The sequence below is a fragment of the Parambassis ranga genome, chromosome 12 (assembly GCF_900634625.1).
Source record: "Parambassis ranga chromosome 12, fParRan2.1, whole genome shotgun sequence".
Lineage (NCBI taxonomy): Eukaryota > Metazoa > Chordata > Actinopteri > Ambassidae > Parambassis > Parambassis ranga.
This window is the reverse complement of record NC_041032.1, coordinates 4,321,497-4,334,414: the sequence shown is the minus strand read 5'-3', so window position 1 is coordinate 4,334,414 and position 12,918 is coordinate 4,321,497. Positions and strand designations below refer to the sequence as shown.

The following is a 12,918-nucleotide window of genomic DNA, read 5'->3' as shown; positions in this document are numbered from 1 at the left end:
TTGTACCTGTTTACCTTTAGAGATTCCTTTTGGAATTCTTTTGCTTTTAAGTAAACACAATGGAAGTAAATTATGCACATTGATGGCTATTGAGGGAAATCGGTGTCCAAGCAGCAGAATAACAATGAAAAAGCAATTTCCTTGTGAACAAATTAAAACCAAGGCAAGTAAGATGATGGTTAATTTGATGAGAGCTGAACCGTAGCGACAACAGCGGTCATTAAGTTCACGTGTTGTTGTCATACAAATGAATTCGAATATAATTGATCTGTAAACATCTTGCAGGATAATCGCACTTTTTTTTAAGTGTTGTGTACACAATACCACACGTCTCGTTTGTCAGATGACTGCCAGTTTCAAATAATAAGGAAGAACACATGTGGTATCAGGTGACAAGAAACAGGTTGTACCACTAAAAAGAAAAGAAACACAAGGGTTGCATACATTATAGCCGCATGTTTTGAAGAGAAACTGCAGAGCTTATCTCTGTGCAACATCTACAGGGAAAGAAGGCTTTATATAAAAAGACATGGTGGGGGTATCCTTCAGCAGACACCTGGAAAAAATGGATTAAAGTGTTTTATCTGTGATGTAGTCGTGCACAAATATCAAACGCTTCTTTTAAATCTTTATGTGAATTTTCTCCACTAGTTTACTGCATATATTTTTGCAGTGTGCTCTTGGCATTTATTTGAACAATATCGAAATATATTCTTATTTAGAGCCACCAGCGAATAAAGGACCCCTGTGAGAGACATCTAAAAACCAGCTTAACACCTCTATGACCCCACACACCTCTTTAGTTTGAACTATACACTTTTCAGGGTATTGGATTTAGGATTGGATGGATTTAGCTGGAATAAATGACATTTAAACAGCTTTAAAAAGCATAGGACCTTTTTATTACAAATCCAAAGTGTTCTAGGTCATCTTTATTGGGACCTATGTTACAGTGACATAGCCACATTATGTTGATGTACTCTACTGACGCAGGTAGATGACCTCCTAAAATGGTTGGTGGGGGGGGGTATATCAACATGACAGCTAGTTCGTGACAAGAGCAGCGCCGTGTCACATGGTCTGTCACCTCGTTACATCCCCCCCGTTCATCTGCACTGTATTTTTAATGCGGCCAAATCCTCATTTGCATTTGCGTTTCTGTTTCTGCTGTCAGACCAGCTGAACCAAAATACCTACAACAACACAAATCCACAGCACAGGTTCTCTCTGTGAGTCAACCTGTGATTTTATACGCACTGCAAAGGTCAGATTTGGGAAGAAACAGGGAGGAAAAAACAAGCTTTTTAGGTCTACATGCCAATCAATGAATAGCATTATCATGTAGAGTAGGTGTGAAGTGGTCCAAGTAGCTGACATATAGCACAGCACTGAAAGGGCATTTAGCAGCTTAAGGAGTCTGACATTTCCACTGGGAATCTGTGTACACAGGTTTCACACAAATTATACTCCACATCTTCTTGTAATACAGGCAGGTATCAGTACACACACTTGTCTTGTGATCTAAAATCAAAGACATAAGTACAACATTTTACATGCATGGATGTTTGTTTTGTATTACATGCCAACATCGTCTACTTTAGGATGAATGTTTTCTTAGCTTGTAAAACAGCTTCAGTGGAGACACAAAGAGAAACAAAGGCAAATGAAAGAGCAGACATACACCAAACAAATACAGCAAGTTTCACTGTTAGGGAAAAAAAAAGATTACAAGAAAAACTGAACATACAGACTTGTTTCATCCATTCCTGTTGATACTCAGATTTCATTTGCTGTGTTATAAAATGTCATTTTCTCAAAAAAAAATAATACAATAAAATGAAAAAAATAAATAAATTCTGCACAATAAGCTGAACACTCTGTTTCAAAGCATAGTATTTGCAGTAGTGCCCCTGACATTATTAACATGACATTCCTGCACACAATGTCATATATTATCATTCAAAGAAATGGACATATACAGTGGATATCAAAAATTCAAAAACACTTGTGTTCCAGATTCAGTTTTATCTTTGAAACTGAGATCATGACATGTAGGTGGATTCTTTAGTCATTAGTAAAATACATATGTTCAGTCTTATATTTTGAGGTCTAATTAATCTATTTTTGTGCTACCATTACGTTCTTTATTTAACTCGATTTATCCACCTTATTTTTAAAGGAGTTTTGACCACAAATCTGGAAACAGTAGCCTGTTCGTCCCTTGTAATACCACTTAGTACCGCGTGGTGGTCTAATGAGTAAATATGGCGTCCAGTCTGTCCTCCTGCCTGTCAACAACAAACGTCGAAGAAGAAGTATGAGCGCTACAGGTGTTAGCTTAAAGCATAGAAAAATCCATAAACTATCTGTACAGTGATTTTCTGTGTAAACTACATGAAACTCTGCTTGCTTCATGGAAACAGGGCTCCATTACCTTGCAGTGACCAATGTGGACAGCTCCGTGGAGCAGTGTGTGTGTGCAAATAAAGGAAGGGGGAAAAACAGGGGTGTCTGTGCTCGGCTACATGCTAACAACAAACCCGTGAATAGTGCACAGCGACGGAAAATACAGCTAAGGTAAGACTCGGTTAATGCATTCTCTCTCTCTGCTGCTTTATAAGACATTTTGTATATAATATTAATATAATCATAGCGCAGCTTATAATGTTTAAAAAGCGGCCTTTAGGCGATTTAACAGAAACAACAGCGTCCCCATTGTAGACAGAGGTACTACAACTTGACTGCTAACACCTTGTATGCAGCACGCACACGCATTTAACTCCGCTTTCTCTTATATATCAACAGTTTATAAGAATGTGTCTATATCAGTATACATACAGTAACACCATAAATAGTTTTGGTGGCATATAAATGGTTCAACAAGTGCGTATAGAATCTAAATGTTTGGTATAGAACAGTGCAATCAAACTTTAATATCAAATGAGTATATTATCATTATGTCATAGAAGTGGGTGTATTGTTATTGGAAGGGAAACTGTGTGTATCTCTTAACTCTTCGTCAGTGGGCAGCATGTTGGCACAAATAATTATTATTTGATTATTTATTTATTTTTTTGATATTACAACTGTGAAAAAATTCTGTGTGACAAAAAAAAAACAAACATCAAAAGCCTCCCCTGGCTTTATTTGCTGGACCTTATGGAGCCACACTGCTTCCAAGTAGGTCACAAGCTCAGTTGTTCACAGTTCCAAAGTGCACTATTATGAAAGCTGGCTGGGCTTTTTGCAAGATAACCTAATTGATACGGCAAAGAAAAGGGAAATACAAGCAGGATTTGCCCTTACTTCCTACCCCACGGACTACGAGCACAGGCTGACTTGGCACTGAAGAAAACCTGAGCTTCAGTATGACTGCAGAAATTTGGGACGTAATTATTGTTGGCGCCGGACTGTCTGGACTGAGTGCAGCTCATTTGCTCAAAAAAAGAAATGCCAAGCTGAGAATACTGATCCTGGAAGGAAAAGGTAGGTAGAGCTCTATCATGTTTCTTTAAAAGAAATACTGTTTGACTGAATCCCATCCTGTTTGATATGTAGATCGGGTGGGAGGTCGCACAGTGTCCACTGAAATCCCAGCAGCCAATGGTGTCGATCAGTGGGACTTTGGAGGGCAGTGGGTTGGAAGGTAACACTGAGATCACAAATATAAGTTTTCAAAATGTCTTCTGTTACGTCAGTGTAGTGTACAAGCACATTTTTAGCTGATAGGAAAAGACAGCTTTTGTCAAATCATAGACTGAACAAGTACCTTTGGAACATACTAATGTCCTTCAAGGGAGTCACCAGGGTTTAGTTTTATGTCAGACCAGCGAGAAAAAAAACACCTCTAGACAAGACACCTTGCAAGGCACGTAAACCCTGGATTCATTGCTAAGTGACCCTGTTGTGCAGTGGTTACAACTGACACCTTACAGCATTGACACCCTGACACCTGCTGGCCAAACGCAAGGTGGTATTGGCTCCAGCATCCCATGACCATGCAAAGAATAATTCATGTAGATGATGAATGTGTTAACCACTGAAATTTTATTTTACCTCAGTATGAAGCCATACATAATGCATATTTACCAAAGTGACTTTTATTCAAATGCCATAATGAAGTTCTTTTCCTACTGTTACCCAGAAAGAGTTGTTGCATTAAAATAAATAAACCTATTTGTAAGTCAGATAGAAATATGCATTTCCCCACAGTCAGTTTTCTTTCTGTTTGTTTGTTTTAGACCTTGAAATGTGTGTTCTCGGGTTACATTGTTCATTGGTGTGTGAAATGGTTTATTTTACATTACTGAATTGAGATTTCAAATAATAATTTATAGCAGGGCTGCACAAAGGCAAAGTTAAATTTTGCCTTGTGTTGTAGTTGTTTACATCATGTAAACAAGAGACTCTAAGTACTGTATATGGCTTGCCATAAAGTCATTAAAGATTAACATCTTTAAACACATTTTACACTGTTCATGTGAACAAATGAACACCTGATACTTACACAGTGGTTTTTTCCTTGGTGTAAAAGATATTACCGTGCATTAAATTACATTGTCTTGGTGACGATACACTGGTTGCTTTACAGCACCAGGTGCCTGCTGGTGCAAGCGTAAACTTGAATTTCTTACTTGTATTACTTCAGTAAGCAGAGATACAAGGTTGATTTTACCTCCGCTTTATCCTGACATTAAGGCTTTTAAATAACAATACAGCCTTTTTTCTCTTTCAGCACCCAAACACACGTCATGGAACTTATAAAGGAGCTGGGCTTAGAAGTCTTCCCCCAATTCAGTACTGGCAAGAAAGTGCACCACATGGGTGGGCCAGCTTCCAAAGTTCGCACCTACAGGACTAGCATCCCTGCTCTATCCCCAGTGGTGCTAATGGACCTCACTCAGCTTCTGTGGAAGGTGAGACAACATATTTACACCGCAACATTCTCTTCTTACCTAGAGACATCAATTCAATCAGCTTATTTTAGTTAAAGAAGGCTTTAAATTTACATCTGTTGGTAATTTTTCTGTTGCAAGAAGAGTATAATCATATTTTTTTTAATCTGCTAAGCTCACCATGCCTGTCTGTTAGGGCTCAAATAGATGATGGTAATGATATTCTGCAGTGTAATTTTGGGATGATTGAATAAGTGTACATTCATCACATACAAAGTACCAAAAAATTCCAAGTGGAGGATGAATGGTGAGAGCAGCAGTGTGAAGCAGAGAATGTGGAGAAATTGCATTGGCAAAATAGTATTTGGCAGCACCCAGCATTTTCCTTTGTTGTTATCTGTATCAGTGGGATGCTTTTGGTTCACAGTGGTAAATCATCATGTGTGTGGGTGTGATGGGATGATTGTCCTCTGCATTCAGATAAACAGACTGTGTGCAACAGTATGTGTCCAGGACCCTTCAAAGACTCCCAACGCTGGGGAATTGGACAGTATGACCCTGCACACGTACATTGAGCAACATGCATGGACTGCAGGTCAGTTTAAAAAGAACATTTACCCTCCTACCTCGAGTATTTTCAGCATAAAATCATGTTCCTTGAGTTCCATCTGCTTCATTGCAGTGATAAAGCTAAAAAAAAAATGGAGAACAAATGTTCCCAAAATTGTTCCCAGTGCAAATTAGATAATTTATTTGTGCATTTAGAGACAGACAGACTATTTGCAGGGGATTTGTTTTAGCTTGAAACGTCTTGAAAAAAATCTCCACCATGTCTGTGTTCTGCAAGGCAGATTTTTGTTTTACTTTAATTAACTAACTTTAGTCCTTTAGTTACATAGTCACATGTTATATAAGTTAGTTAAATGGTTGCATGCTATATAATAAGTATTAAGCTCCTTAAAAGACAGCAAAATGCTCATTACTGTGGGCTGTAATGTATATTGACAATGTTATCCATTCATGCTTAAAGAGTTTGCTCCTGAGATTGATTGGTCTGTGCTCTTTTCTGCTTCTTTTTTATCATGTCTTTGAATGGGTGTGCATGCTGTGTAGCTACATGAGCCTATTATTTGTGGTCTGGAGCAGGTAGGAGGCAGAGGAAAGGTGCAATGAAATGCAAAAACGGCCCCAAATCACAGTGATGCTTGCTTATTAAAACTCACAATGACCGCTACAGTCTGGATCTGGGTGTGTAACAAAAAAGTCCACTCAAATGATCTCAACGCTACGCAGATCAAATATACATAAACAAACCAAGAAGACATTCTAACGTCACTAAAATTAGTGTGATAAGCATATTTTTGTATTTAAACAGCTACGACTAAGGTATAATTTCCTGCTTTGTCTTTATCATCACAGTTTTGATCATAAATATTGAATATTACAACACTAAATTATTTTTCATCCTCCAGGTTTATGGTCAGTCAGTCGAAAGAGTTTTTCAGCAGAAAGGACTTCTGACTTGAAGTTATTTCTTAATAAAATAAATTTAAAACAATACATAGCTTGTTATTTAAGACATGACGGATCAGTTTACTCTTTGGTACCTAATATATTGCCTTGCAGACTATAACAAATCTACATTTGGAGAGATGTTTACAGAAGTGATAATTATCTTCTTATTGGTAAATAAGCTTTTTATTGACAGTATCGTGGTGCAACCTTTGACAGGCAATTCTTTATGATTACTGCAGAGCTACAGTCTGTGTTCATTCCTTCATAGCAGAACTGAAAGAAGAACTCGGACTGTGTAGCAGGTCTGTTTTTGGCATGGAGCCATCCCAGATGTCCTTCCTGTTCTTCCTCATGTATGCTGCGGCAGCTGGAGGAGTGCTGCAGCTTCTTGAGACCACTACAGGTTCGGCCCAGGAGTTCAAGATAAAGGTACACAGCTCACATCTGTTCCTTGAGGGTTTTGTTGACTGAAGTATTATATTTTTTTTTTTCCAAAACTGGAAGCCACAATAAATTTTACTTTTACCGAAAATCAGAATGCGGCTGCACAGCAGTCACATTTCATTCCATGAGTCAAACAAACACACTCGCCTTTCTTTGTCCTCAAAGTATTGACTGGCACCATTTAAACAGTTGAAGCTGTGGTCTTGTATTGGATTTACTTACTCTTCAGTGTCATTTCTCAGCTTGAAAAGTATGCCTCTCTCCTGGTCTATATCTGCCATTCTTTCCTTTAAAATTGCTTTCAGTTTTAAAAACAGGCTGAAAAAATGGCAACAAGGCTTTTTCTGAAGCGCGTACTTGCACACTTACTTTATGTTTTTCATCTAAGGATATTTTCCTATTATGGTGATGTAACGCTGGCCTGTGAGTACAACCGTAAGCATGACGACACCAGAGGGGCAGTAAGTAAGCATTACATGTAAATTAAAATGGGACTGCCCTTCACCATAAAAGCCTTACGCCTTACAGAGGCACAGCTTACCTCTGTGGTAGTTTATCTTTTTCTGTCTTATACAGTCATTAAAAATAAATGTGGATATATGGCCTTAAATGTTCAATCCAGTCCTGTGTATTACTTTCCTCCCTTTGCAGAAAACCTCTAAAGAGTGACACTAAATGGACAAAATTATACAAGGTCAGGCATCAAGTGGCATTGAGGTCAAGAAAGAAAAGATCTCCATAACAGACTGGGAGTTTTTTGTGCCTTTTAGAATGGAAACAGGGACATTTTAAAGATATTTTGCATTACTTTATATCAAATATGTCATAAGACATTATCCATGAATAATCAATCAACAATGCAAACAATAATCAGCTCCAGATCTAGCAGAGTGCAGCATGACTTCACACCTTCACAACCCCCAGCATGCTAAAGTTGCACATTGTGTCCATTTACATTTGGTGTGTTCCCTTAGGCGTAACAATGACTTAGCAATTTCATGACTTGAAGTTACAAGGTGACAAACAAATGCTTCACAAGTATTTTCTTTGAAAGTGCTTGTCCTTTTCAGAAAGTTTCCAAGGACATCTTCCTAAATAGTTCTGTGCACAAAACAGGATTCAGGAAACAGTTCCCACATCACATTGTTTTGTTGAGATCCAGGACGCTATTTACTGAATGTCATCCCTAATTTGCTTGTGTACAACTAACAAAATGCATGATTTAGGGCAGTCTTAGAGCAAATATGAGTAAAAATAACTGCAGGAGTTAACTTCAATTACTGTGATCATCCATGTGAAGAGGGCATCAATAGGTTTTAAACCCACTATGTATTGTAATCTCTTTCTCTCCACAGGGAGGTACCCAGCAGCTTTCAGAGCGTCTGGCAGATCGTGTCGGGTGGAAGAATGTCCGGCTGGGTTCTGCTGTGACGGCCATATGGCAGGTAGAGTACAGTAGCGGCTCCCTCAGGGATTGATGAGGCGCGACACAGAGATAACAGCTTCCACAGTGGGGAAACAGGCTGTATCCTGTGAAGGCACTGTCTGTTCCGCCTGAATATCCTCCTTATGCACAGCCCAGAGATCAAGAAGGCTCTGCACCTTTAAGTGCAGTGCTACTCATGATAACATGTTTGTTCCTACTGTACATGTGCCTGTTTATATCTACTGTTATCCAATTTTTATAAACACAATAGCAGGTTGTTATTAGCTTCTAGCCATACAATACAATACTCACTAATTGACCAGTAGATAATATTATGATAATAATGACGAGAGGAAAAAGAGGACATGTATGTATTGTATGCCCACTTATTACATAGTGTGCACTGGGTGAGAGGCAGGGCACACCCTTGACATTTTGCCAGTCTATCAAAGTGCTAACACATATTGACAGACAAACACATTCACACTGACATTCACAGCTATGGGCGATTTGGAGTTTCCACTTCACCTAAGCTGAAGCGGAACACTGAGAGGAAACCCACACAGGCACGAGGACATCAAACTTACAAAAATATGTCCCAGTTGGCAGGGTTAGGTTCGCAGCTAGGACATAGTAGCCACAGGGCAACATGCAAATAAAAAAAATGAAACATCCCCTTTTAGTTAAAATATAAATGAAAATAAATGCTTTACTTTCCCATGACTTATGTACAGCACAAAGTGGGTTAAGAAAATGGATGGATGGATGCTCCTGAAACAAATGTTTGGCCACACTTCCAGCTTCGACCTGAGAGTTTCATATTAGAGAACATATTATGCTTGTAATTTTCTATAATTTCCTGTTCATACATATAAGACTTCAAAAGTCTTAGAGTTCACTTAGGAAAGTGTATTTAAAAAGGTTTGAATCAAGAAACTTTGGCTTCTCTTTGTATTGTTGCCTTAATTCACCATCAGACATACACAGTAGCTTTTGTGCAGATGTTCTTGTTAAAGTCGTTGAGAGAATTGCAGGCATTGCTGACACACATATTTAAGTTTAAGTTTGAATTTGGGCTTGAATGCCTACTTTTGACATTAGAGAATCTCTTGGGGAGAATTGTGCGTAGAATTTAGGCAGCCCATTGTGAATTGTTGCATTTTAATTAGCTGTGCTCCAAGAGACAAAGTCCTCTGCCACAGAGCTTGTCAAGTTGAGGCTTTTTGTTTCTACTGAAGCCCAGAATAGAAAACCAAACGCTGGCTCTAGAAAGGACTTTTATATTGAAATGTTTGTTACAGTCCGCAGTGTCATTTCTAGAATGCCATACACTAAAGAGAAGGATGTTAAAATGTCCTGTTTCAGACAGCAAACTTCCAAATTGGCTAAAAGACCATCAAATATTATGCAAGCAGCCAACAGGAAGTCATCCAGCAAATTGATAAGGCTGGATGCTAATTAGCATGCTCTCTGGCTTCAAAGGTGCAGAAGCATTTGGATCATTTGTGCACCTGATGGGGGGAAAATTGAAAAAATGTAATGCATCACTGAACATTTAAATAAACCAGGTGTCATCTTATCATCCAGTATTCAGTTCGACTTCATAAATCCATGTCGAGCGCTTAACTGAAGGGCCACATATAGGGCCACTATATAGTCAGATGACTTCAATATCAGCACAGAAACAGGCTGACTGATAAGAGGTGCAGTCACAACTGGATATAGGAGTATACCGTGAAGATTGATACTATCCTGCGCAGTGTTGTGTAGCTGATGACAACTGATGCTGCCACAACATCAAACATGACTATACTGTATCAAACCGAGTGCTTCAGTAGCTGTTGTTTGTTTACATTATTGTTTCTGGTAGCTGGTCACTGGCACTTTCTTTATGCAGGCCATGGAAGACATGAAGCTATGATTGGGCACAGCAATAATTTACATAATCTTATATGTTTTTATACAAAACTATTGTGTGGTATGAACCATGCATAACACAGATATATATGAATAGAAACATGGAAGCCAGCAAATACAAGCTGAGCTTCTGTTAGGACAAGGTTTCAATCACATAGCAATTTTTATACTCTATATTTATGTTATAATATATTATAATAAACTGTGGTTCATCTCATAATATATATGTTTTGGGGTGCAGTGCACAGTTGATGACCATAGAGGTGTTTAGATATATTTATGTCTGTCAGGAACACAAGAACAGATTATCCACAGTTTTTCATATACACATAATTATTTAAGATGCTTGTATAGCTAGAGTGGCAAGCAGAAATTATCGCGCAACTTACTTATTAAATGAAAGTTTATTTCTGTTTGTGTGTTTTGAAAAGGACGCTGAGTGGGCCGGGGTGACGACTGCCACCGACACTTTCTTGTGCAGAGCTGTGATCGTCACCTGTCCCCCTCATTTGGCAGGTCAGTTTGTGTCTCCCACCTCTGTCGACTCGCTAAATGAAATTCTCACTGATGCAGAAGGCAAATATCCCCCTCTCTCATCATGTCTGTCAAACGTGGCAAACTGTGCATCCATGCAGATAAATCTATGATGTTTTTTTTTGGCTTTGGGGTGTGTCAGTCACTTTGGCTGAAGTACATTCTGTCTGAGGTCGGGCTCTAGGCTCAGGAACTGCTTGGATTGGATTTTGAACCAGAGGAAGAGTTAAGGGCAAAACGTTAACTGGGGGCTAATGTGACATTCGCTATGGTCGACTGTGGGAAGTTGAAAGTGGCAAACACGTCATTAGCAACCTCACTTCAACCAAGCTACCGAGGAGAGAAATATATGGAGCATTGCAGAAAAGTTTCCTTCAGAGAAGTTTCAACTGAAGCAATTAACAAAATATTTAAAGATGCTGGAAATGAAGTTATGGCAGAATGCATTGATGCTGTTGTGATCTTTTGCTGCATGCGGACAGCCACGTGACATGATAACATAAGAAAACATAACCCCTGAGGCTGCCAGGTTGAAGTTGAGCCTGGAGTCAGTGTTGGTTGTGCCAGGTGAAGCGGCTTACACTGGGCCTGTGCCTATTTGTACTAAGCTGGCAACAGATCTGTCACTCAAAGCCTCAAACTCAGAGTCATGGACCATGGCCAGGATCCTTAATGAGACAGGTTTGAGAGCAGTGTTGAATTATGCAGCACAGATTGCTCCAGCTTGTATGCAATAGTGCCACACTTTGGCTTTAGATCAGTACGAGGAGGTTGACAGGGACTCTCAGAAGTGAAAGTCAGGCTAGTGATCGAGATGTCACATCTCCCAAAAGAAAGTGGGCATAAAGGTGATAAAAAATAAGGTGTGTCATCTGTGTGACATGTTTCCTTTTGATTTTCAAGTGGGCAAACCTGAGCAGATTTGCAGTTAATGGGGGAAGTGAAGTAACAAGACAGGAGGGGCTGAAGATAATATACAGTATCTGGAACAGCAGTGAAGCCTTACATCATGTTCATGTACCCATACTGTAGCCTTTCACGTTTGCTTCTCACATCTCTAATCAGTTCTCACATCACTTGCCTTTGAATCAATCAATCAATCAATAAGTACTTTACAGGGCCACTGGGTGCCTTATGTCAAAAGACAAACACAGCTGTATTTATGCAAAATGTTAGAGATGTGGATTGTGTCCACAAGTATATCATAGTTTGTTCCGTTCTTGGCTCCCGGATTTATAGTCCCATACATCCATCCATCTTTTATAATGAGTTCTGTCAGGTTATTTTTCCTCTCTTTTTGTTACCACTTTTCTCACTCACCTCAATGATTTATGAACTGTTTGGTTTAGTTGTATTTTAAGATCGCTATGCATGAAAAGTAGAACCTTGGAATTTTTTTCTTTTTTAAGCAGTTTTAGTGTTTTTTTTTAAGTATGTGGACATTTTACTTGGTGAATGGGTCGCTATATTTATCCATTAGAAGGACGCAGCACATAAGAATTCTAAGTAGCCTTTTCACACCATGTCAGTATAATGCAATTAGGCATTGTATTGTTACAGAGACAGCTCTGCAGCTGCAAAATTAGCATTTAGTTTCAAAGTGTTTTTCTGTCTCTTTCTCACATAGGAAAAAGCATGATGTCTGGCTGTGGGCATGTGCGTGGGTATAGTGGAGGGGCTGACGACGCAGTGCATGACTAAAGGTTTTTTTTTATTTCATCAGATTGCAGTTGAACTTGACACTCAGCCAAATGACAACTATCTATCATCTAACATGTATTTTCTCACGGAGGAGGAGCTGCTGTAAGTGGCAGCTGACCTGGGCAGCAGTGAGGAAACTTATTACATCTGCTGCTCACAGTTTATGTCAGGGCCGTGTTTACACTAGTAGAAAACAGGTAAGCAGTGCATTAGCATTGATTTGCCAGCCGACACTGTGTGAGCCAGCATTCCAGGTCAGAATCTGCTGTGCTGTGAATGAAACTAATGGAGCCTAATTTAAGGATTAAACATGGAGAGAGCTAAAGTGATTGTGTAGATAATTAACGCTATGTGATTTTTATCTTGCTGAGTTTCAAGTCTGTGGAAATGAATGTATCTATCTCTGTGCATTTTTAAATTTGTCCTGATTAGCAATCTAGCAAGATTTAAGGTGAGAAATATTGGATGTGGAGCAGTGAAGTAAAG

At 39.0% G+C, this 12,918-nt stretch overlaps 1 protein-coding gene across 3 annotated transcripts in view; it reads left to right on the top strand.

Moving 5' to 3' along the window:
* The first annotated feature begins 2,243 nt into the window (after positions 1–2,243).
* LOC114443431 (probable flavin-containing monoamine oxidase A) overlaps positions 2,244–12,918 on the top strand; it is a 33,391-nt gene continuing 22,716 nt past the window's right edge. For 2 of the 3 annotated variants that reach the window (XM_028417442.1, XM_028417444.1), the window contains exons 1-8: positions 2,244–2,330; positions 2,424–3,486; positions 3,559–3,646; positions 4,736–4,916; positions 5,376–5,490; positions 6,682–6,839; positions 8,210–8,299; positions 10,629–10,713. In XM_028417442.1, the coding sequence (XP_028273243.1) occupies positions 3,369–3,486; positions 3,559–3,646; positions 4,736–4,916; positions 5,376–5,490; positions 6,682–6,839; positions 8,210–8,299; positions 10,629–10,713 (835 nt within the window). In that variant the 5' untranslated portion in view covers positions 2,244–2,330; positions 2,424–3,368. The remainder of the gene's footprint in view (positions 2,331–2,423; positions 3,487–3,558; positions 3,647–4,735; positions 4,917–5,375; positions 5,491–6,681; positions 6,840–8,209; positions 8,300–10,628; positions 10,714–12,918) is intronic. The other variant, XM_028417443.1, reaches the window with a different exon arrangement.